We start from the raw sequence: 25,326 nt of genomic DNA, 5'->3' as shown, positions 1-25,326 counted from the left end.
TAAGATTCAACACTAAAAATGTGGCTGAGCAATAAAAAAATACCTGCACACTAAAGTTTGATTTTATTTTAACCTCAGCAACAGAATCATAACAATCATTATTTTTTTAGAGGTTTAATATCACCCTAGAATATATGGGAATGAGTTTACTGGCACAATAAAATTTTTCTCTCCCAAAGGAATAAAGAAAAAGATTGGCACCATATTTAATTTTAGATACAAAAAAAAATAATTTCAGATACAATTTTCTGAATTTTAGGAAGAAATCTCTTCCCCAGTTTATATTGTAGACTTAAGTACATATATCCAACCAGTATAGGACTTTTGTAGGCAAGTTCATTCTACCAAGTTTACAGATGCATGACTTTTAACTAAAGAGGGCTGCAGAGATACATTCCCCATGGTAAGGCTACAAGATCAATAAATGGGAGGCTGACATGAACGTGGGTGGATCAGTGCAGCTATATAGTAAAACAAACATAATTCCTCACAATAACAGGGCCATTTTAACTGCATTCCTTCAAAATGACACACTTGTCCTTGAATGACCATGTTTTCAGCAAGAAGAAGAAAAAAACCTTAAATGCTTTACTTCTCTCACCCTACCTATTAATATCTAAAAACCAGTATCTGTGTTTAGTCTTCCCTCTCCTACCCCAAAAAGAAAGATCCTAAACATAGGGTTTCCTTTGTTCCTTCAGCCCCACAATCTCCAGCTGCCATTGGGAGAGAGGGGCTGGAGAGGGAACAATCAAATGAAGACAAAACAAAAATTAGCATCACAGGGTTAATGACTTCAAGAGAAAATTATAGTTTAAGGGGAACTATTTCATGTGTATTCTCCTCTGCTCACATCTCAGACAGGCAGCTAATAGAAAACACAGACTGCTCTTTCTTTTTTTTTTTTTTTAATGACCAATTTAGGTTAGAGCATCCACCTGTGCTAATTCGTGGCCTTCCTGCTTTAGCAGGTAACCGGTCCAATGACAAGAACTGCCCCTTTGATCAAGCCTAGTCCCTACCTGCCCTGGGGCACAAGTTCTCTTCCTGTGTTGTTGGGTCTGGCTGTGCCTAACTTTGCTCCTCTCTGAGCCTCATTTATTTATTGATTTTTAAAGATTTTATTTAGGGATCCCTGGGTGGCTCAGCGGTTGGGCGCCTGCCTTCAGCCCAAGACATGATCCTGGAGACCTAAGATCGAGTCCCGCATCGGGCTCCCTGCATGGAGCCTGCTTCTCCCTCTGCCTGTGTCTCTGTCTCTCTCCCTCTCTCGTGAAAAAATAAAAAAAAATCTTTAAAAAAAAATAAAGATTTTATTTATTCATTAGAGACAGAGAGAGAGAGAGAGAGAGAGAGAGAGAGAGAGAGAGAGACAGGCAGAGGGAGAAGCAGGCTCCATGCACTGGGAGCCCGATGCGGGATTCGATCCCAGGTCTCCAGGATCACGCCCTGGGCCGAAGGCAGGTGCCCAACCGCTGAGCCACCCAGGGATCCCTCAGACTGCTCTTTTAAAAACAAAAAGTGCAAGGCAAGGAAAGTGGGATAGTGTGATCATCACAGGTAATGTACTCAACGAAGTTAATGGCTCAACAAACACTGATGCAGTGTACTTTTCTTGGACAGAAGCTGAGAAAATGTTGCCCCCCCCCCCCACCATGCGCTCCACCCCAGAGCAGACCAGGAGTTGGCCAGGCTCTGCTCTTCACACTCTGTGGACCTCGGAGTTGGTGCCTCAGGCTTCAACCTTCTACTTCTCTGTCTTCAACCTCACCTCTGCAGTTCCTTTCACTCAGAACAAGAAGGAAGACGCAGGACTCTTGTCAAAGCACAGAGCAGTGGTTCTAACTTGGGATCCCCAGTGGGAATCCAGGGGGTCCATGGGCACTTTGAAATTATATGCAAGTTTTTGTGCTTATACATTTATTGTGCATTTCTCTGGCGAAAGTAACTATGATTTCATCACAAACTAAATGGATTGTTGACATGGAAAAAACATAAAAACCATTGCATTACACAGTCTTTAAACTGAAAAAGTATGTAACAAAGGCCAAAATTGCTACTCTTTGAGGTTTAGGCCTCTGTATACAGAGTTCATACTGAAAGCTTTCTGTGGTCCAAGGAATGGGAAATTTGTACTAGGAAAAGAGATACACAGAATGCCACAATGAAAAGAGCATCCCCCTATGCTAGATGCTTGTCACTGGCAAGAACATGCTCCCTAGATGTTTCTTGCAGAATCCTGAGAACTAAAAGGGATCCAGAAGGGCCCAGGTCTGGCTCTCCGGAGACCCATAGAATCTAAATATTCATTCAAGGTCACACTCCTAGAAGCAACAAGGACACAATAGATGCCCTCTCCTGAGCGCTCTACTTCTGTTCCCCTACACCACCAAGACAGAAAATAATTAAAATAATCACCCACTAAAATACTGTATTTGAAAAGCTAGGGAGTGAAAGTTGTTAAATATAGAAGTACTTTCTGCTTAGCACATCAAATGTAGTGACAAAAACCAGCCTGCAAAACTAACAAGTAGACATACTCTTAAGACCTGAGGGGGTGCTTTAATATCTGACTACTTGGGAGTCTACTAAGAAATTGTCAATAAAATGTCCATCCCAGAGAGACAACAGAGGTGAAGCATACCATCTATTGACTTCCAAATGACTGCTAGCAGTTCTCTGAGAATTTAATACTGTCAGCTGGGAAACATTTAAACCAGGTCCTTCCAGGGCTGAGATGTACAAGGGACCATATGGCCCCAGCAGAACACTTTAAACAGGCAGCTGTATAGCTATAATTAAATCTGTAGTAGTCATGCTATTATTTATTTAGCAGATTTTTTTTTAATGTACCCTCCACTGAGGTCTCTGAGAACATGCACCAAATTAGAACAATAGAAAATATGGAAGAAGTGGATAAAGAGAATTGAGGGAAATAAAATTCCTTTTTTTTTTTTTTTATGGGAAAAAAATTCTGACACAAGAGCAGACAACAGCTATTCAAGAGTTCCCTTGAGAAGTTCTTCACTTGCACCTGGTAGGTTCTGACAGGGCAGCAGGAGGTTATGACCACATTAGCTGACATGAATATTGAGCCTGAAGGTTCGTTTATCCCTTGCTCCCTAGTTCCGGGGCTAGGTTCCACCTCTTTTTTGAATTTTGAATTTCTGAATCCCCATGTGCTATTCATTTGATATTTATCAAATCATAAAATCTTAAAAGAACTCAAAGACTCTCTAGTCCAATTTCCCACCCGATGACTTATAGTCCTAACATATAGTCATTTTCTTCTTGTTGAACACTATAGGGAAAGCATTCAGTTCAAACACTACCCAAATGTTACAGTGGGCCACTCACCAGCCCCTGGCAAAATTCATACTACCTTCTCTTCACAAAGACATCTACCACCCTACCTAATTTACAGATTTATTTCACAGTCTGTCATCAGAACTCCTAAAAGGCAGAGACTGCATCCTATTCATTTTTGCAGTCCTGAACCCCAATACAGTGTTCTGTGAAAAGGAGGACTTGATAAAAGCTTCATAAATAAAGTAGTGGTAAACCCCTATTACCTATCTAATTCATCTTTATATTAAAATAAAAACTGCCTCCATGAAACATGCACCTACTATTATATTTTATGTCCATGGCAACTACCTCCTTTCACTATAAAGCAAACTTCATGACCCTCCTACACCTCAAGTCTTCTCATCCCCAAGAGTTTTGGAAAAGTTACTTCAATTATTCTCATGAGGTTACTGCCTAGGCATCTCACCATCCTAGTTACCATAGCCACATCCCCTCAATTGTTTTTGAGTAATGGTCACCTTTGAAAAATGTGATTCTGATGAAACTCATAAACTTTCTATCCAAATAAAGCAGGATTTTTCGTATGTTCTTATTCACTTCATGTTTTGAATTTGCATGATTTACCTTTGCTCTTGTTAAATTCCTTGTGGTTTCAGCCTCAAGACCATTCTCCTCTTGATTCTAGGATTTGAAATGTAGATAGCTAATCTTGTTGATTTTGTGTCCTCTGAGACTCTGATAAGCATACATTGTGTCTTAATCCAATTTGCTAATAAATCTGCTCAGTGGAGCACTACAAGCTTAAAAAATGCCAAGGAATTTCATATTTACATTGGTTATTAATCCACATACTTATAGTTTTTCTCCAGCTAAAACCCTTATGATGATCACACAGCCCTCCGCTCATCCAAGTGCTTATAAAATCATCACAAACTCTACGAATGCTTACTACAATCAAGGTGGCCTGCTCAGAAAAGAAATGTGGTCAAAAATTTATCTAAATTCTTCTATTTAACGTACATAGCAATGATTTAGATCACAGGCTAGCAAACTTTTTCTTTGAAAGGTCAAATAGTAGTATTTTTAGGCTTTGCAAGTAGCATGCAGTCTCTGTCACAAATTCTACTTTTAAACAACACTTTAAGACTGTTAACTGTTCTTAGCTTAACCATTTTGGGCCACTGGCAGTCTGTGACTCATGATCCATTGTTTGCCAGACATCATCTCTGCAATTCTGAAGTGAATAGCCTATTGGTGAAGACAAGCATCTGACCAAAAACTAAAACAAGCAATTACTCGATGACAGCTGTAGTAGGTATCATGGTGGAAAAGCACAATGTGCAACAAGACCCTACAACCACAGTCTCTAACCTAGATTGGAAAGTCACCAGAAACTTCTCTGAAGAGGTGACATTTACAGGGGAATGAGTGAACACCAGTTGCCTGGGCAGGAAGAGCATTTCAGTCAGAGGAAACAACACATGCAAAGGCCCCAAGGCAGAGGCAGACTGGCACCTTCACGGACCTAAAAGAACTTTCGTATGGCTGGAGTACAGCCAATGAGGGAGAGAACCTTGAAAAATGACTTTGAAGAGAGGAATTAAGCAGGACAGTGCAGGGCTTTAAAAGCTATGCTCGGGATCCTGGGTTCATCAGAAAAGGCACTGGGCAGCCACCAACTGGCTTTAAGCCACGAGTGGAGCTCTTGGCACTCTCCTTCAGCGCAAAGCCTGACTTGTATTTTCTAGATTTCCTCGTAGTGCTTAATCAGTCTTCTACACTCTCAGATTGAAAAACCATCATGGTTTGTGGGAACGCAAAGCAATTCTTAACGTACTATCAACTGTCTAGGAGCCTGTTACTTTGAGGAAAAAGAAAACACTGCTACAAAATTTCACGTGTATGCTCATATAGGAGCTATATAATATAGAATCCTTCTACATTAAGAGCTATTCTAATAAAAATTTAAAATACCCCAGTGTTCTATTTTGCTACTTGCTCTTGAATCTCATCAAAAGTCAAAAGTATGTTGCTTCACTTATTTTACCTGCTCCACTTTCCAGTGACGGCTTTATTTCATGGTTTATCCTACTGCGCTACTCACAGGGAGACAGGAGAAGGCAAGCACCTCATCTCTCTCCAGGGTGTACTTCACACACATTATCTCAAAAGGCCAGAGAGGCAAGGTTTCTACTCACTCTTTTAAGGCTCAGAGGTGTTAAGTACCTGCACAGGATCACTCAGCTAGTAAGGAAGCTAGTATTTAAACCAACATCTCTGGGATTATAAAACCCAGACTTCGCTACTACTTCAAGCAAAACACACTTATTATCCAGAAAATTCTGGTGGGGTAAAACTACTCTAAATCTTCCATCCCTTTTATTGAATCCTTTTTTCCAAGTCCTTCCATACTGAGATATTACAAACTGGGGATTTAGATCAAGAACGCACAGCTAAAATGAGACAATTCAACCCATAACACATAATATAGACCATGAAAGCACAGACTAGAGAATATATATGGACAGGAGCATACAGTCTGTACTATAATTTTAGAAAAGGGAGAATCTTCTAAAAGCCTTTCATTTTCATTTATTCTGGTTTTTATTTTAATAAAACCTGCATGTTGTCCTACTTCAATACAGCTTTTAAAAATGAAAAACCACAGGAATTTTTAGAAGTATAACTAGAAACCAAAATGTGACATGAATCCAGGGTTTTCAAAAGAATTCATCACACTCTCCTGCGTTAGCTGGACTTCCTGCAGAGTCCTATGAAGACATGGGGTGCACAGGAACAGCACTGCCATCATCCCAAGAAAATCCCTTCCTGACATTTTTTACAGAGGCTTTCATGACCCCCTGATGACAACAGTTACTCCATGAGAATCCTGCACTTAGAAAAAGAGTTTCACAACTATTTTATTTTATTTTTTTAAAGATTTTATTTATTTATTCATGAGAGACACAGAGAGAAAGGCAGACATAGACGGAGGGAGAAGCAGGCTCCCTGCAAGGAGCCAGATGTGGGACTCGATCCCAGGACTCCAGGATCATGCCCTGAGCCGAAGGCAGACGCTCAACCGCTGAGCCACCCAGGCGTCCCCACAACTATTTTAAATACTAGTAGCAGTTGTTATTTTTCTAAACAAGATTTTCTTTCTTAGGTGCAGTGTCTGAGGACGCCTTCTTAGAGATCATAATTCAACAAGGCAATAAATTATGTACCTAGTTTTTCCTCACACAAAACCATCATATAGAGACTACTTATTGAAATTTCTGGAATTCCCCTTGTTTATTTCTCAAGATCGCAAATAAACTGATACTGAAACAGGCTTTACCAGTAAGTTTCATTTGTGAAACAATGAGTAATGCAATAAAAACACCAGGAGAAAAGATCAACATTTCACTCTGACCAAAGGTTTTTCTGAAACAAGTCATCCTAATACATGAATTTCAGCTTGATTTGTTCTTTCTTATTTTCAATAATATACTTGGATCTTTACCCTAAATGCTGTCCTGGCAATCTAAACTATAGAAAAATGCATAAGCAAAACCGGGTTATAATAATGTATGGAACTGTAAATTTAATAATAAATTCCAGTCAATAATAAATTCTTTCCAAATTTGATATGTCTTACCCCTAATTTCTCACTAATTTCATACAAAGTGAAGTAGCTCATATCTAAAAGTAGAATGTTGGATAGTCCATAATTTAAATGAGCTATGCTTGGGAAAACTGAGCAATATCATGTCATCTTGCAATAGAACATCTTTCTGTGCTGACAGTTGGCTTTTCCAATATGTCCTTGTGCCACACTACACTTTGTTTTAAATAAAGGGGAAAAAAAAAGAACTGATGTTTTCTCTAAGCTATGTCAATCAGCCAGTTAACTATGTTCTATTGAGCTTTCATTATGAGAAAAATGTGTAAATGGATTGTAACAAATGAAAGAGCAAACTATATTTGAAATGTTAGCATTTGCATAATTGTCCTAGCCAAAAAAAAAAGAAAGAAAGAAACTTTAAATGTACGAGATGGGCAAGAATGCTCATTTCAAGCAACTGGTTAACCTAATGAAATACTCTATCAGTGATCATAAGAAATACTAATTTTTAAAGTCACCAAAGAAAAAGATAACAATACTCTAGAAATCACCTTTCTCTGAGAAACTCTCATACTCAATTTCTCAGCCTTTAAAACGGAAAAGTGTTGTGCCCAAGATTGCTCTGATTCGCGATCTTGGGCACAACAAAAAGGTCTCAAGAAAGGGTAAGTGGAAGCTGATTCACTCTTGATTAATCATCATCAACAGGGATCCCTGGGTGGCGCAGCGGTTTAGCACCACCTTCAGCCCAGGGTGTGATCCTGGAGTCCCGGGATCGAGTCCCACGTCGGGCTCCCAGTGCATGGAGCCTGCTTCTCCCTCTGCCTGTGTCTCTGCCTCTCTCTCTCCGTCTCTCATGAATAAATAAGTAAAACCTTCTGCCTCTGCCTCCCTTCTGCACACAGGAAGATGAGACATACATATAAAAAACAATAGCAAAAAAAAAAAAATAGCAAACAAGTGCATCCTTGTGAAATGATGAGTTGTAAGTGCCAGGTGGTGTCAGAAATTCACAAGAGGAGTAATTAACGTGAGCCAGAATGTTCAAGGATGCATGTACAGAAAAAGTAGCACTTAACTCGGGTCTTGAAGAAGAGGTAGGACTTGGAAAAGCAGAGAAGAAAAGCGACGTTTGGGTCTGATGGAAATATGCATGCGATAACAATATTCGCAGAAGGACAATCAGACACATTTCAGTAGAGTGCAGGCGGAGCAGGGAGTGCAAAAGTTGAGTATGAAACCCCAAAGAGCCAAATTAGCAATGTAAATTTGAAAGGTGAGGAATGAAATCTGAAATGAAATTGACTTCCATCCCACCAATCTTACTGCAAAACCAACCAAAAATAAAAACCAGTAGCACATTTAAATAATGAAAATGACAGCGATAATTAAATTTGTATAGTATTTTAAAGTTTTAAGCATGTTCCTTTTCTCACCACAACCCTGTGGAGGAGGCAGTTCAGACTGAATCATAATACCTGTATTATGAAACAGGAAACTACGATTCACAGCAGTTAAGGTTTAACATGCTTATTTAAGTCTTTAAACTACTCCTGCAATCATCTTCATAAAAAAAATCAGTAATAATTGCTTTTCCTCTTACCAGAAAAAAAATATGAAAGTTATAATGATGTGTATCTATCACACTAATGGTCAAAAGGTGAACATATCTATAGTGAGAATGAATACCAAACAACCTGAAAGTCAAGGAACCATGGGGTGTTTCAGCAAAGCACAGTCAGGATCTGTAAATGAAGTGAGTATCCACGATGGTACATGGCAAATCAACAAGCTAACTAATCTACTTTTGCTAATTCTATAAGTAAACTCCAATGATTTAAAAAAAAAAATTGAAATCTGGTTGTATTTCATTAAATTTGGGAGCTTTGGGGGTCATGATTTCAAAAAATCTTAAATCACAGTAGTTTCCATTTATTGGATAAACTAAATCATTCACTTGTATGGTTAAACTGCAGATAGTTACAACCCAATTTATTTCCCCCATTTCTTACTTTTTTCTCCAAAGAAGAGTATTTTATTTAGCTAAAACTCTTATCTCCTGTCCTTTATGTTCTCTAAAATGGAAAGATGCTTCTAAAATCCCTTGTTTCTCTCTGATTGATGGTTCTGGTCCACACAGTTATCTTGTCTCTCACTGGACTGCTGCACTTTACTGTCAGCACTACATAGTTTATTTGGTCTCTCCAGCTGGATAGACTCACAATCTAAGATCATCTATTACACTTTTAATTATATCAGCCTTCTCTCATTGACCTCCACTTAGAGTATGGTCACATACCAAACTACTACTGGTTGAGTCTTCTAACCACTGTGGAAGCACAAACATCTGGTCACCACAGGATCCTTCAGATTTTTTTAAATTGTTGGTTTATTTAGTAGTAATTCTGGTGATTAGCCTATTCAGCAAAATGCGTGCCTCAACAACAGACAGAAGGGCAATAACTATCAATTTGACACCTGTGCCTTGGGACCTAGAAAAGACCCTAATCCAAATAGGTAAAATCCCTGTACTCATTAAGAAGAGGAGAGGCTCCAGGGCCACAATGCAGCTCTACTACTTAGATGCTATTTAACTTTGAGGAAATTACTTAATCTCTTTCTGCCTCAAGTTTGCCAGTATGTAAAACAGGGTTGATCACATCAACTCCAAAGCATTACTGTGAATGCCTAACTATATTAGTTGTTGTTAATTATTATTAATTATTCTTTAAAGGGGAATAGACTCAATACAATCAGGTAAAGCCCCCTGAATCAACGACAGTGCAGATCATTTTGAAGTTCAAAATTATTACAATGGCTCCCTATACAATGACTCTGTTACTCTCTCGCCTTTCATATGTGTATGCATAGAATACTGATGAGGCAATAATGCCAGTTTGGCATAATTAACTACTGTCTTTCAGACTGTAGGAAAAAATTACTGCTCTTCTTTTAACATGGAGGCAGAAGGGAAAGAAAGGATGGTTGTTTCCATTTCAGTTCAGTTCTAGAGAGTGAAACCAGACCATTGGTGGTAACACATGGAGAAATCAGGAAGCTCTGCTGGTGACTGCTAAGGTCATGAGATTCTGCTGAGGCAAATAAATCAACTAGCCACTGGATCAATCAGACAAGTGGGCTGGAAAACAGTGGGGAGCCCTTCTCTTTCTGAAGAAGAGCAAGAAAAATTTCCTCCCATGGAATGGCCTCTTGGCAAATCTACTCTACAGGCATTCCCTGTTGAGAGGGAAATAAAGAAAGAGCAAAATCTGCAAATACTCCCTAACATGTAAAGAATGGTTTGCTGATCTCCTTATTAGTTATCCCAGACAACAACACTCCTTCAAAGTCCCTAATAAAGCACTTCCGCATACGGCATGAACTTTTCATTTAACTAACTTTATAGTCTGGATGTAAGTTCATTCAAAATTCCCATGGAGGTGGGATATCAGGGAGAGGAAGAAGATGCAGAGAAAAGCTGCAAAAGAGTGTTGAACAGTGCTTCAAAGAGGATACTTAACCCAACTCTTCTTGCAATTTCCCTTTTTATTCCAAATGCTGACCACCACGAAGGGCCTTTGAGATGAAGCCATTCCTGGTTGCCAAGGAAATTTCCACAAAGCCTGAAGGATTTCTTTGAAAGCAACACCTTTAGCAGAAGCAATAAGAAACATACAGGTGGCCAAGTCAGCTGTCACTGTACTTCTCACCTCTTAACCTCAGAAGACAGGAGGATTAGCCAGCTCAGAGATCCAATTAGACTGGCAGAATAAACCCAGTTTTATCCTCAATATTTTAAGCTTCTGAAAAAAGCCCCCAAAGTGATCTGGGAGGCAGATGCTAGGGACTGAGATTCTTTTCATTTTAGCAACTGGAGTCGCTAAGCTTTTACTGGAGTGAATCATAAAGGAAAAACTCAAATCTGATTGGCATACAGCATCCCAGTAGTGGAGGAGGATTTATTAAAGTGTTTAAAAAATCTAGGACACAAATTGGTATAATCTTTTGGGAAGGTAATTGGCAATACACAGTGAGCCAGCAATTCCACTTATAAAAATTTCTCCTCCAGAAATACTCACTAAAGAATGCAAGAAAAAAAAATTACCATAAGGAATTTTCTTAAAAGCTTGATTGTAATTGCAAAGAAATGAAAATAACTAAATATCTATAATAGAATATCATTTAAATAAAATATGATTTTAAATAAAATATGTGGACTACAGCCTCTCAAAAGAATAAGGTAGATGTCTGTGGCATTGTTAGGCTTAAAAAAAATCCAGCTACAGAACATTATGATCCTGTTTGTATTTTATATAAATAAGTGTATAATTTTTATGCATAGGAAAAATCTAGAGGACTCTCCAAACTGCTAATAATGGTTATTTTGAGGGTGAGAATTTGTGAATTTTCACTATTTTATTCATATTTGCTTTGTTTGATTCTTTACAGCAATTTTGTATGCCTTTGAATCAGAAAAAAAGCTAAAGTTTAAAAAATGTACAAGTAATAATGTTACTGTAGTACATAAAGAATAACTCCATGTATATATTTACAACTATTATAAAGGTTTTTTAACCAGGCTCTTAGGGTGTTCATCACAGGCATTGCTATTTTCTGATTGTGTAACAATTTGCCACTTCCAAGGGAAAAAAGTTGTTTATTTTTTTAATGAAGTCATGTTCAGAAATAGGTAACATGTGACGTGAGAGTAGATATCCATCAAAGATAATTGTTGATGACATTCTAGGACTCTCTTAAATATATTAAGAATACTCATGGTATTGGAATACAGGTAGAATGCTACCTATTGAAGAGAGGGGGAAAAGTGCCATCAAATATAAAATATAAAATAAAAAAAGTGCCATCGAATATAAAATATGCCAGTTAATTATTTAAGACATGAAGCCTTCCAAATATGGAAATGCCCTATAGTTCTCCTGGACTTCTTCACAGGGACAGCTAAGAGTGGGGCCCAAGATCCCCACTCGGCTGCTCTGTCCTGTTCCTACACACTAATCCTCCTTTCTGAACAATAAAGACTAAGATGCTTGTCACTTCTTCAGAGAGGCCTCCAGTGAAGGTTACATGAGTCATGTGTTACACCCACGTGACCTGTCTGATGTCAGCCAGCAGTAACCTTAATAGGAGAACTGGAGGTGGAGAAGCAATCACTCAAAAGCTCAGTCTCACCACTCTTAGTGGCCTATGTCCAGTTCTGATGCATTAAAATAGTTTAATATTTTATTAATATTAATAATGTAGCCTAATTAATAGAAAACTTTTTCTTTCTTTTTTTTTTTTCTAAAGATTTTATTTATTCATGAGACACAGAGACATAGGCAGAGGGAGAAGGGACTTGATCCCAGGACCCTAGGATCATGCCCTGAACCAAGGCAGATGCTCGACCACTGAGACACTCAGGCGCCCCAGAAACTTTTTCTTTCTTAAAATACTTTGTGAAACAGAAGAACTTCCCTCACTGACAAGAATAAGATCTTGATATCTATGGTAAATATATTAAGAAACTGGCTATTGGGTCTTTAGAGCTGAGAGTTTAAATGCACTGTGGTGCTCATCCAATGCTTAATCATAGGAACACCCCCAGGGGATCCAGAACACTGGCAAATATCTCTATTCTAACACACAGCATCTTCAGTGATCTTTTTATTTTTTTATTTTTTTAAGATTTTATTTATTTATTAATGAGACACACACACACATACACACACACACACACAGAGAGAGAGAGAGAGAGAGGCAGACACAGGCAGAGGGAGAAGCAGGCTCCATGGAGGGAGCCTGATGTGGGACTCGATCCCGGGTCTCCAGGATCACACCCTGGGCTGAAGGCGGCGCTAAACCGCTGAGCCACCCAGGCTGCCCTTCAGTGATCTTTTTAAAATGTCAATCAGTACATCCAACTCTCCAGGTAAAACTCCTAAAACAGTGTCTCACTGCACTTAGAATAAAAATTAAAAGGTGCCCCTGTATAACTTCCCTGGCCTCACCTACTACTTCACACCTGCTACCTTTGCTCCAACCACTCTAGACTTATTTTTTTCTTCTTCCAATTTCTTGGATACATCACATTCATTCCTGCTTCAGTCTTACTCTTGATTTTTGCTTAACCTAGAAGCCTCTTCCCCTGTATCTTCTTTCTGGCTAAACCTCCTACCTAAAATAGCTGTCCTGTACCTCTTCGCATTACCCTGCTATATTTTCAAGGCAGTACTTGTGATTGTGTGAAATCACACTATTCATTTGTTTACTTGTTTTTATCGTTTATTGTCTACCAGTCCTCAAAAGCATGGGAGCTTTATAGTCAAAAAAATTATGTCTCATTCATCTCTGGAACCCTATATCTACCTCCAAGAACACTTTCTAGCACAGAATATACTTTCTGAATGAATGAATTAGTTCAAATCACAGCAGCATACAGTTATGGGGTGATTTAAAAGTTCAAATTTATTGCAGCCTCACAAGTACTTAAAATCACAATCCTAAATTTGACAATAAACTCCCCTTTTCTTTACCTGAAAATACAAGATAGAGTTTAGTTTACTTGAGACAGGTTAATCTCCTTCATTTTCAAGCTGACACAGCACCTGTTTTTAAATGAGCGTTAGCCTTCTGATTCAAATAAACAGCTTTCATGAAAGTGCTTTCATGAAAGCATTATGAAAATGGGAAAATTCAACTGCCCCAATTTTCAACGAGACACGAGGTTTCTGAAATCAGTACATCACTTCTCAAACACTACTAATAACCACTGATTGTTAATTCTTTAAGAATATGGGAGAGTGTCAGGAAAAGGAAGCTATATAAGGTCAAATTTCTTGTGGAAAAGATGATAACAAATATCAGTCCTGTTAATTATCTAAGTGGCTAGCTCACACCCTTTGAAAGAGACTCCAAAGATAATCATTGCACTGGCTGCACCAGTCCCATTAAGGACACCTGGCTGAAGAAAAGCTGTCATCGCTGAACCACAGGGAAGCTCAAACCAGAGTGACTAATGACATCTAACAATGTAACCACCTCCTCACAACATGCCTTTGTTCTCAGGTTTTCACAGATGTGATTCCATTTGGAGTTTTCCCAACATTGCAGTGTTTCAATGGTCCCTGAAAATGTGCTAAAGACAAGTATTATAACCTCAGAAAATATGAGCCTTTCTGAGCCACAGCACCTTCTCTGAGGAGGGAAGCGGGACCACCCAGTGCTTGGTATGACTTAGAGGGCTTTCTGGCTGAGCTGTGAAAAAGAAAAGGAGATGCTATTGCATTTTTCTGTTAATGTGCATATGAAATAGCTATTAATGCAAAGGGAAGCTTAATGTGAGCCTTAGGTAGGAAACCTTCAAAACGATGAAGAAATCATCTCAGCTGAACTTAGCTGACTCCTTCTCATATTACATATGTGTAAGAAAAGGATTAGGGGTTGTTTGATCACGAAATGTGTCTTTCTAGATTTTATTTTAAGTAGTCATGGCTTAGCAATTTCAAACTTATACATGGTTTTAATGGTTTCATCCTTTACTCCCTGACAAAATATTTAAATCCAGGTCTATCTCTGCAAAAAACAAACAACAAACCAAAAAACGGATTTCAAAAACAGAAATCTAGATAGGCAAATACATTGGGAGATAATAGGCAATAGGCAAAAATGATTATAATACACTTTAGAAATTAACCTTGGCCAAGTTCCACCAGCAGACCTATAGACAGGTTCTCAGCTAAGCTAGCTAAAGTCATAACTAGATAAGAAGTTACAAGGTTATATGAGCAGTGTCTCCCTGAGAATCTGCAAGGTATTTCTACAACTACTGCATCCACTGTAGTCTCCAGACTGCAATTTCACTGAAGGTTGATCATGTAATTGTGAGAAGTTATTCTATTACTGATAACCTGAAAAAAACGTCAAGCCCTTTTAAAGTCATTGTACCACTTGGCATGGTACTTCTACTAGAGTTAAAGCTAAGAAGTAAAATGATAAAAAAGATATTCTCACAGCTGATTTTATACTCAAATGCAAATCAGAACGAAGCCACTGCATTTGACAAGCACTCATTGTGCTTGTAAGTTTTTTCTTTTGAAAACAGAAAAGGGATAAAAGGAGACAGAAAAACAAATCAATCTAAGGTAAATGGGAAAGGTAACTGGATAATGAAAAAAAAAATTGTCCTTAGCAACAAAATAGAAGAGATTATTTATGTAGATTTACAAGTAGATGAGCTCCAGATGTGTTTTTTCGTTTTTGATCTACTTCTCCCCAGGTGCTTTTCTCCTTAATAAATATAACATCCAAGTTGGAATATTGTTGAAGCATTGAATCACCTAAATTTTGGCTACGCTCCTCTGCTGTTAACTATTTTGAGCTATTTTTCAATAAGGCAGCCGCTACTGAAATCCTAAGTACATAGGCTTGGCAGAGCCAAAGAGAAAAAGTGCAGTCCACAGATTTGTTTCTTCTGTTTTCCCAAAACAGAATCTCATAAAAAATATGCCCTCAAATTTTGTCACTATATTGCTGTCAAAGAAATTCTGCTCCTCTTCATAACTCTGAATGTTAAACCCAGAGTTCTTGTGCTACTGGGAAGTTATATAGCTCCAGGAGGTGGAGAGGCACCCCTGCAACTGTTCAAATCATAGCCAGGCACAATAATCAGTCAATCAGAAACTTCGGTTCCAGTCGGATGGAAGTTTTTGGGGCCAACTTGGAAAAGCATACAGAACAAGTTTGACTTTGCTGCCAAGATCATTTCCAGGACATTGGCTAATTAATTATAAAAGCTTTTTCAAAACAAATTTGAGGCTGGCAACCTTTTCTTCCTACCCAAACAGAGAAAAAAAAAAAAAAAAAGGTTAAAAAATAAAAGCCTGAGTTTAGTCTGTGTGGTATTTTTTGCCATAGCTTTATCTTCTTTACAAACCCATTTTTTTTCTCAACCTAAAATGATCCAGAGACTTCTGTATTTGAAGTACTAAAATAGTATGTACAGAAACTGAAAAATATTACTTTGAATTTCTAATTTGCCTCTGGCTGTAGATGAGATCATGGGTCAGTTCCAAAACTTTTCAAACTCTTTGGTGGGAAGCAAAGAAAGGAAGTTTCTTCCTCTTTGTGGGATGAAGAACTCATTGGATTAACTGCAGGTACTATAATAGATACAATGTAGATGGACAGTTGCTCCTAAAATGATATATTGTGTTTTGTTAAACATACAAAATAGAGGCACCTGGGTGGCTCAGTGGGTTAAGCGTCTGGTTAAGTGTCAGATTCTAGGTTTCAGCACAGGTCATGATCTCAGTCAGGGTTCTGGGATGGAACCCTGTCTGGGGCTCCACCCTCAGTGTCAAGTCTGCTTGTCCTTCTCCCTCGGCTCCTCCTCCTCCCTGCACTCTTAGTATTTCTCTCTCTCTCTCAAATAAATAAAATCTTTTTTTTTTTAATGATATATTCATCAACCTTCACTTCCAGCATTGAAAACAAAAAGAACAAAACTCCTGAATTAAATCTTCCTGGTTTCTCTTAATATGAACCTCGATGAATATGAGATGTTCATAATAGGCATCAAAGATTCTGGTTTCAAGTACTATAATCACACAGGTTTTATAGCAAAATCAACACCCCCAAATCATTATGTTCCAACATATTTCATCCAACACTGGAATCAAAAGCTTATGTAATATGCATCCTAAGCCATCAAATTCCTTCTGCCTATGCCCAGATCTGAAGACACTCAAAAAGGTAAGAAATTTCTCTTAGCCAGCATTTACCAGCTGCTTATTGGCAAATTCCTAGCAGGAGAACTGTTCATAATAAAAGAAGTTGTGTTTTTTTTGTTTGTTTGTTTGTTTTGTTTTTTTCAAAAAAGTCTGTCAACCAGATATTCCTAACTCTGCTTTATCCTGTATCAAGTGCACTACCTTATCCAGTATCAAAGCCCTTGGCAAACCACAGAAATAGAACGTTACTGGTAAATATTGAATAGAGCCAAAATTGCCAAATAGTTTTGAGGGCAACTCTAAACAAGTCCTAGTGGATTGAGTTTTAGTGTATCCTATATTTAAATGAACTTCTCCTGTCACTTCAAGGGGGAGGCAAATACAAGGGAGGAGAGCTATCCATATTAGCATATGAAGGGAGAACAGCTCTAGCAATCAAGAATCAATCTCAATGTAAGGGACATAATTAAGCCTGACCAAAGCAGAGAGTTCTTCTTATGAAAAACACAAAATAAAATAAGAAGGACAACAGGAGATTTCGGAGAATCTTGAAAGTCAGGCAGGGAAATCTGAACTTCACTTGATGGGAAGCCACTCTAAACTTAATCCAGGAGGGAAACATAAGGGCAATTATAGGAAAAGTATGTCATTGAAATAGGAGAAAACAGAGACAAGGGATTAGTTGCAAAGCTTCTCTAGCAAATCCAGTCTGAGATGATGAAGGCCCAAATAGGGTGTTGCTGGTGAAGGGAAGGAAAAAGAATCCAAAAGCCATTTCACAAGAAGGAACATAAATTCACCTTTCCTGTACCTTTTAGAATTTACCAAGACCTATAAACCTCTGTCACTACTGTAAGTGCTGCCCATGAAAGAGGCACATCGTCGTAAGTCTCCATTGCCTTAGAATATATAACTCAGATTTATTTATTCAGGTGGAATTTTCACCCAATTAGTCCAAAGTAACTCATTTTTTCTTTAATGTAAAGTACAAAATTATGCCCAGTCACTATTTTCTATGTCCAGATACCCACTCGACTGAAAAAAAATGGCCCAGATTCTACCATATTCTTCTTAAGAGAAAGTAAAACAAGGAGCACCTGGGAGCACCTGGGAAGCTTAGTGGTTTAAGCATTTGCCTTAGGCTCAGGTTAAGAGCAAGCAGGAGTCTGCTTCTCCCTCCCCCTGCCCCTGTGCTCTCCTTCTCTCTCTCTCCCTCCTTTCCTCCCTCTCTCCCTCTTAAATAAAGAAAATCGTTTTTAAAAATTAAGTAAATCAAGATTCAAAACCTAATTGCTCTTCATGTCAAATAGGCTACTTACTATGGTTTAATAGACAAACATATACAGCCAACAAAGCTATCATTACCTTTATCTGATGTATCCCTCAAAAGTTAACCATTGCCAGCATTTCTTAAACCTTTATAATTTATCAATGCACTTGTTCTTAAATTATCTCTTTTAATCTTCACAATAACCCTGCAGTAGGGATTATTATTACTATTTTAGAGCGGAGACAACTGTAGCTCCAAGACTTAAAATGCCCAAGAGAATACATCTGTGAAGGTTAAAGTCAAGACCAATTCTTATCTTTGAACTTCAAAGCCCTTCACATAGTGCTTTCCCTTCCCTCAGATAATACGCAAAAACAAAAAACAAAAAAAACCCAAAACCATCTACACATATCAGTGATTTCTTTGCTTACCTGGTCCTTCTCTGGTTTATCAGAAATGTCATTCAGACTGGAGGAAGTCAGATTCCTATGGGTCATAGCTGGACTACCTGAAAAAAACAAAGGTGAACCCTAATTAAAGACTTCTTTTCAAAAACACAAGACTTTGGTTGTATACTTCGTAAACACTTGTAGATGATGATGAGAATGACAAAGATGCTTTAGCTCCACTGGGATTCTCCTGAAGAGTTTTCCAGAGTACAGGTTGGAGCACAAAGATGGTTAAATGAAAAGTATGTAAAATCCCAAATACCATGTTTAAGTCTTATTACCTGGCTTCATTTCAAGATGAGTTAAACTCTGAAAGAAACATCTAAAACAATAAGCATAAAAATGAATTTACTCTCATTTGGCTTACTTTTCGTCACTGCCCTTTACATAGTACCTGGTATCCTTTCCTTTTCCTACCCCCTATAGAGATGGCCTCTTTCCTCAGGTCAGCAGAGATGGCCACAGACTACAGGTCTGGACTTGCTCTCTCCAGGCCTCTGCAGTCCTTCCTAGGTATCACTCACCCCGAAAACCCATCTGTGTTCCCTTCTCTAGCTAACGCTTTAATCAAGAAGATTTCTCCTTAGTGGGCATCTGATCCAGAATCCATCTTCTTTGTGTCAAAGTAATACTATAGCAGGCCCCTCACTTCTTGCATTCCCACTTGCCAGACTAATATAAGCATATCCCTTCTTTTCCCTTGATGGGCCAATCTTCTTATTCATATTAAGGAATGGGTTTCATCAGGAATACTTGATGGGAACCAACCTCCCAGGCAATACAGTGGCTGTAGGTCAAGTCAACTGGCAATCCAGACAATGACTTTAGACCCCGTGACACAAAAAAGAGAAGAGGGACATCTGAAAGAGTGATAGCCATCTTCAAGGAGACTATGTTAATCAAAACAATAACATTCTGTTCATTCTGCAGTTGGACTTGAAATTTCTAGGCTTACTAAGCAAAAGAGTAACTTTTCAAAGCCAGGGTGTTTGACCCAGTCCCTGCAGGGTGCTGAGTAAGGCATTCATCATTAATCCTCAATGATCTGACTCAGGCTGGTCTTCACACCAAAAGGACAAGGGTTGAAAAACAAGCACCAAAGTTTGAACACAGCTTCACATTGGCTTCCAAATTACTTTTTAGTTTATAGACTTCAATTCCTTTAGGTAGAAACTTCAATACAAAATTTTAACAGACTAAAATCTATTCCTAATAATTTAATGTCTATATGAAAGCAGCTCTTTCAATAGTATAATTGTCTTTACTAAATCAGAAAAATCATAATTTTCTTGAGCTGGCAAGACAGGATATTTTCCACTCTGCTGCATTTCATTGAGTAAGCATGGCCTAGATCTCTTAAACCCTTTACCTGGTGGGACATTTTATTCTAGGAAAATTTGAGCACAGGACATTTTTCAAAGGAAAGTTACATCTGAAAAACTGCTTTATGAGCAAAATTAAAAAACCTTTTGAAGGCCACATTTTCTTCTTTGAACTACATACCAGGTTTCTAGCGTGCACTCAAAACAAAAGACACCAGGTACAAACGTGAATGCTCTCAAATAATGCTGGGCTTGAAAGCAATAGGAAATGATGAGTAGCTATAATTCTACACCTTACATTAAAAGCAAAAGCAGTTATTTGGACTAACTGGGTGAAAATTCTACCTGCGTAAGTGAGGAAATCTGAACTATATATTCTTAAAGCAATTAAGCTATGGCAATCCTCACCACGAATTAAAAATAACTTACATATATTCATAAATAAGACTGATTTCTAATTATAAAATCAATTGATGTAAGTGGCAGTCCTGAAATAATGTGAAAGAAGTTTCATTAAGTGCTTTAAATTTTCGGGGCAATATCCTAAATTCATCGATTTGCTTTGGAAACTATAAAGACTACAAAGGTACATTTTAGCCAAAGTACTGTCCTACTGCTGCAAAATCTAAATAGGAAGAAGCCAAATTAGTGAAGTTTTTATTACAATGGTAATCTTGACTGACGTCACAACTTTTCCAAGAAACTTCATAACTGCTTCCTCATTTCTCTCATGATAGTATGGATGTATTTGTACTTGAGGGGGGCGGGGATGTCCAAAGAAGGCACAGGCTCAAGGAAGATGCAGGAACCAGATGGGGAAAAGTAGGCAAATGTTAAGTAGGCTACTGTCCCTCCTACCATTATCTGATTCTCATTTTTATTAGTGATTAGTAATATCAACAGCATCACTGAGGTGTAACTTTGTAATACATGGAGGAATCCAGAAGTCAACACTTCTAGGTAAACCCCAAGCAAGATGATAAACATGCTCCCCTGTTTTCCCACCTCCCTCCTAGCAAATTCCCCACCCCTGAGCCCAAACACCTCAAAACAAAAACAAGTGCTTCCCAATGCCGTGGTCCCCAAAGTATGATGCCCGGACCAACAACATTAGTATTACCTGAGCACTTATTAGAAATGCAACTCCTTGGGACTAACCTAGACTAAATGCACTGTTCCCCCTTATCTGCTGTTTCAGTTACCTCTAGTCAGCTGTGGTCCAGAAGCAGGTGATCCTCCTTCTGGCAAATCATCAGGTCAATAATAGCCTAACGCTACGACACGATGCCTACTCCATTCACCTCACATCATCTCATCACATAGGCATTTTATCATCTCACATCATAAGAAGGGGGAGTTCGGTACGGTATTTTGAGAGAGAGAGAGACCACATTCACATAACTTTTATTACAGTACATTGCTATAATTGTATTTGATTATTAGCTACTGTTGTTAATCTCGTAGTGTGCCTAATTTATAAAGTAAAGTTTACCATAGGTATGTGTGTATAGGAAAAACAGTATATATAGTGTTCAGGCATTCACTGGGAATCTCAGAACATAGGTCCTGCAGATAAGGGGGAACTACAATATAATCAAGACTCTGGGTTTGGGGCCCAGTAATGAGGTTTTAACAAACCTTTAAAGTAATTTTGAAACATGCTAAAGTTTGAGAACCACTGCTCTAAATAAACCAGTTATCTTAAGAGGAGGATGTGTCCCAGTCAGAATTGGAATTGAAAGAAATATATAAATTGAAGTAGACAGAGGGGTAGTTCTGATAACCTTGCCCTCCTTCAAGCCACTGCTCCAAACTATTGTATCTCAAGAAATCATTAAATTAGCAACCTCATCACATCAACACACAGAAAGTGTCTTGCTTGGCTATTCCTCTAAATCCTCACCTGCACAATCAAATAAATAAATAATTTGGAAACTCATTATTTAATCAGCCTTTTCCAGAAACATATCACTCAAATCAAAGAAGACAAGGACAAGAGCCAAAAAGAGATTACAAACCCGATTATATCCGGAATCAGAAATTTGTGCATGGCATTTTAGCAAACCCACGAAGCTGTTATGCTACTGATCCCTAACAACATTCTATTGTAGATATTTTGCACCTGACATTCAATAAGACACGTTATCAGGATAAATCGACGTTCTCTATTTACAGTTTGAGCCTATAATGCAAACTCATGCAATCCTGAATGAATGGTGCTAGTAAGAGAAAATGTCAGCTTGTACCAAAAAGGTGAAATGCCAAGAGTACCCTGAGTACCCTACTTCTTGCACAAGTAGGGATTCATTCTGCTCAAAGCTACCACTAGTCGGCCCTTTCCATCAAAATCCAGGGCACACAAATTTCATATAACTTCTCTTGATCCAAAGAAACTTTTTTTTTTTTTTTAAGTTTGACTTCTACAAAAGAAAAAGAATCAGCTTCAGGTACATAATTATAATTAATTTAAATTATATCACTGTTTTTTGGCCATAAGAAAAAGAAAGCTTTGGAGAATCACATTTTAGGCAGTTTCACACAATCAAAAACAATTTCATTTTGAAAGTACACACTTGGCAGGTACACACTGTCTTCCATAAAAATTGATTGCATTCTGTACTAACTTTGAAAATCATTGTTATTCTTTAGCACACATGTAGCAATTCATAAAGTCCTTTATGATTATATCTATTAGATACAATGGAAAGAGATGAGGAGAACTACAGTGTTGGAAGAGGAAGATATTTAAATGTGTACGCCTTAGATAAAAATGTAAATATGTATGTAATGCAATTAACACATAAACTTCCTCACCTAATACGTTTACCATGAAGCAATAGAGAACCTAAGAACAAGCTAAAACAAAGATCACCTTGGATATGAAATAAACTGGATATTTTATTCTTAATTAAATATTATTTTTAGCATGAAAAATAACTAAGGTAACTTACATACAACAGACATAAGGGAATCTGGGTGTCCATGTCAGAAAATTTGGAGGTATGGATCTAATTTGAACTGTTTGAGACCATAAAACTAATAATAAATGTAGTTTTAGAAGAATGCATGCTAACGTGTTCTGTACCCCAGTGGCTGATACTCTTTCCCCCCCTTGTTGACATAACAACTCTACTAGAAATCATCCATATCTAAGGTTAAGGGGCAACTAATTCTTTTAAGTACTAAGTACTTTAACTTACATTATTATTTTCTTAATGCTCATATAATGCTCATTGAAGTTAGTATTATTCCTATTACCACTTTACACATAAACAAAATGAACCTCAAAGAAGTTAAGTTCATGGTCACACAGCAAGTAAACTATAATTTAAATCTGGATCTCTTAATACCAATCCCATTGCTTCTGAGAAAAAAATGGCCTATGTTATTTAAAATTAAGACACAAACTTCACCATTTCTAATAAAGAGAAAATTTAATATTCAGCCACAAAGAATATACTCTATTTCCATGCCAGTTATGTGCAATATAATATCATAAAGAATATTTAAAGCAGAAATGTTTTTGATTTCCAGTTTAGCTATTCCCAGAAATAGAGTATACATTTCTTTACTTTTTCATTTTCATAAAGAGAAAAAGGCGGGGAAAACTCAACTCAGCTACTGTTTGCCACTGTGATTAAATAGTAGCCCCAAACTACAGCTTTGTGATGTAGGAGAAAGAGTGCTAAAGCAACAGCAATGTAAATATAAAAGCAATAATGCCACATGCTTCTCAATGTCCTACCTCATAATCGTAGCCAAGTATTTGTAAAATTCCACTATGTACATACAGCCAATTCTCCATTATTTCCATATTGGTTTTCTACCATATTTCAAATTAATCCAACAGCAATTTCTTCCCATTTCAACTACTAAAAATAGGAATGTAAGGGGACAAGCAGAATAAATCAGCTAGGACTCTAGCAATGAGTTGGAGAAAGTCTAGAAAAAATGGCTAAAAGAGAAGCTTAGATTTTGTCAGACCAGTTTTCTAGTCTTCTATTTTTTTTTAAGATTTTATTTATTTATCTAGAAAGAGAGAACGAGAGAAAATACAAACAAGTGCATGACTGGCGGTAGGGGGGCAGAGGGGGAGGGAGAGAAAGAATCTCAAGCAGACTCCCTAGTGAGTGTGGCGTCTGATGTGGCTGGATCCCACAACCCTGAGATCAAGACCTGAGCCAAAATCAAGAGTTGTGGACACTGAACTAATGGAGCCACCCAGGGGCCCCAGTTTCCTAGTCTTCCATGGCAACAAAATATCAAGACCTGTCCCCACTAAAAATAATAATAACATCAACTGCCATTAAGACCTCCAACCCATTCTTACTCCCAACCTTCAAATAAAATACAGAAATATTTCAATCGCAAATATTAGATGAAAGAAAGTTAAAAATATCATCAGAAGGAGTTCTTTGAAAGAATTTTATTACTAAGAGAAAATCAGTTTGGATGTTTTTACTTATTTCATTTTTAATTGCTTTGTTTAGAAAATTTTTGTTGTTTGTTCATGATTTAATATTATATAAACTCCAAGAGCCCAGAGTCAAAGCCCTAGGTTCGTCTTATTCACAGTTTTAGCCTCAGAGCTTGGCACTAAGTGGCACTTAATAAATATTTGTGAATGAATGGATAATAGCAACTGGGTATCATTTTACTTCCATTTGGAGTTACTATTATAAACACTACTGTTCAAAGTCCATTTCCTATGAAGGGAGATGCTGTGTGCACACTCCAAGAGCCCTCAGACTTGGAAAGCCGTAGAGTAAATACGGAAGAAGTTTGTAGCTGGCCCAGAACTAACAGAGTGAAAAGACTCTGCCAAACTGACTAACAGCCTGTCAGTCAGCAGTGGGAACAGACGTGAGAACAATAAAGGGGAAAAAAGAGAAACCCCCTGTGAAGGAAGGATCAGGAGGTGAAAATGAGAGGAGAAATAAGGGAGAGTGGCTGGACCTCAGTGAAAGAGAAGAGTAGAGAGGAGTTTGGGGGAACTGAAATAACTCAAAGAATGTGACTGACTTGGGAAGTAAAGCAAATTTAGAGGAAGGAAGAAGACGTCAAAAGATCCAGGTAAGTATCAAGGTATCGTGACCAAGTGCCAACCACAAGCTGAAGTCATCTCTAACGTATGGGACAAAGGTAATGGAGAAGACATCTTCTGGAGAGACTGGAAGTGTGCAGAAGCCAAACAACAACACACAGAACATCTACGCCAATAAATCCTCACAAATGCTATTCTAGTCTTTTAAAGATCATTCTCTACCCTTTTGAGACCTCTGCTGTCAACCTGCCTGTAGATAATCTATCTGACCTCAACTTCTCTGATCCCATTCTCTGTTTTCTTATTTATTACTATTCTGTGGGCTTTCCTCAAAACTCAATGTTAGGTCTTAGGCATCTCAACACCAAATATGCAAGGTTCATCTCTTCTAATTCTTTTTAAATTTCAACCAGCAAAAAGCAAAATGTTCTAATCATAGCGACTCCTGTTCTAGTAATACTCAGGGTGGATATTTAATTTTTATTATGACCTAAAACAAGTAGTTAATTTTTAAAAATTTCATTCTCTTTCTCTGGGCACACACACAAATTAAAAAGACATTTAAAAAATCTCTACTCAGCTGAGGAAACACTCCGA

The 25,326-nt window shown here is 37.9% G+C and overlaps 1 protein-coding gene across 7 annotated transcripts in view; it reads right to left on the bottom strand.

Annotated features, from left to right (window-relative positions):
• SLC4A4 (solute carrier family 4 member 4) overlaps positions 1 to 25,326 on the bottom strand; it is a 343,869-nt gene that overhangs the window by 132,088 nt on the left and 186,455 nt on the right. For all 7 annotated transcript variants that reach the window (XM_077848312.1, XM_077848309.1, XM_077848311.1 and 4 more), the window contains one exon: positions 18,346 to 18,422. In XM_077848312.1, coding sequence (XP_077704438.1) covers positions 18,346 to 18,422 — 77 coding nt within the window. The remainder of the gene's footprint in view (positions 1 to 18,345; positions 18,423 to 25,326) is intronic.

This window comes from Canis aureus, chromosome 14 (assembly GCF_053574225.1).
Source record: "Canis aureus isolate CA01 chromosome 14, VMU_Caureus_v.1.0, whole genome shotgun sequence".
NCBI lineage: Eukaryota > Metazoa > Chordata > Mammalia > Carnivora > Canidae > Canis > Canis aureus.
The sequence above is the reverse complement of the archived record's forward strand: the minus strand, read 5'-3'. Positions and strand labels throughout refer to the sequence as shown.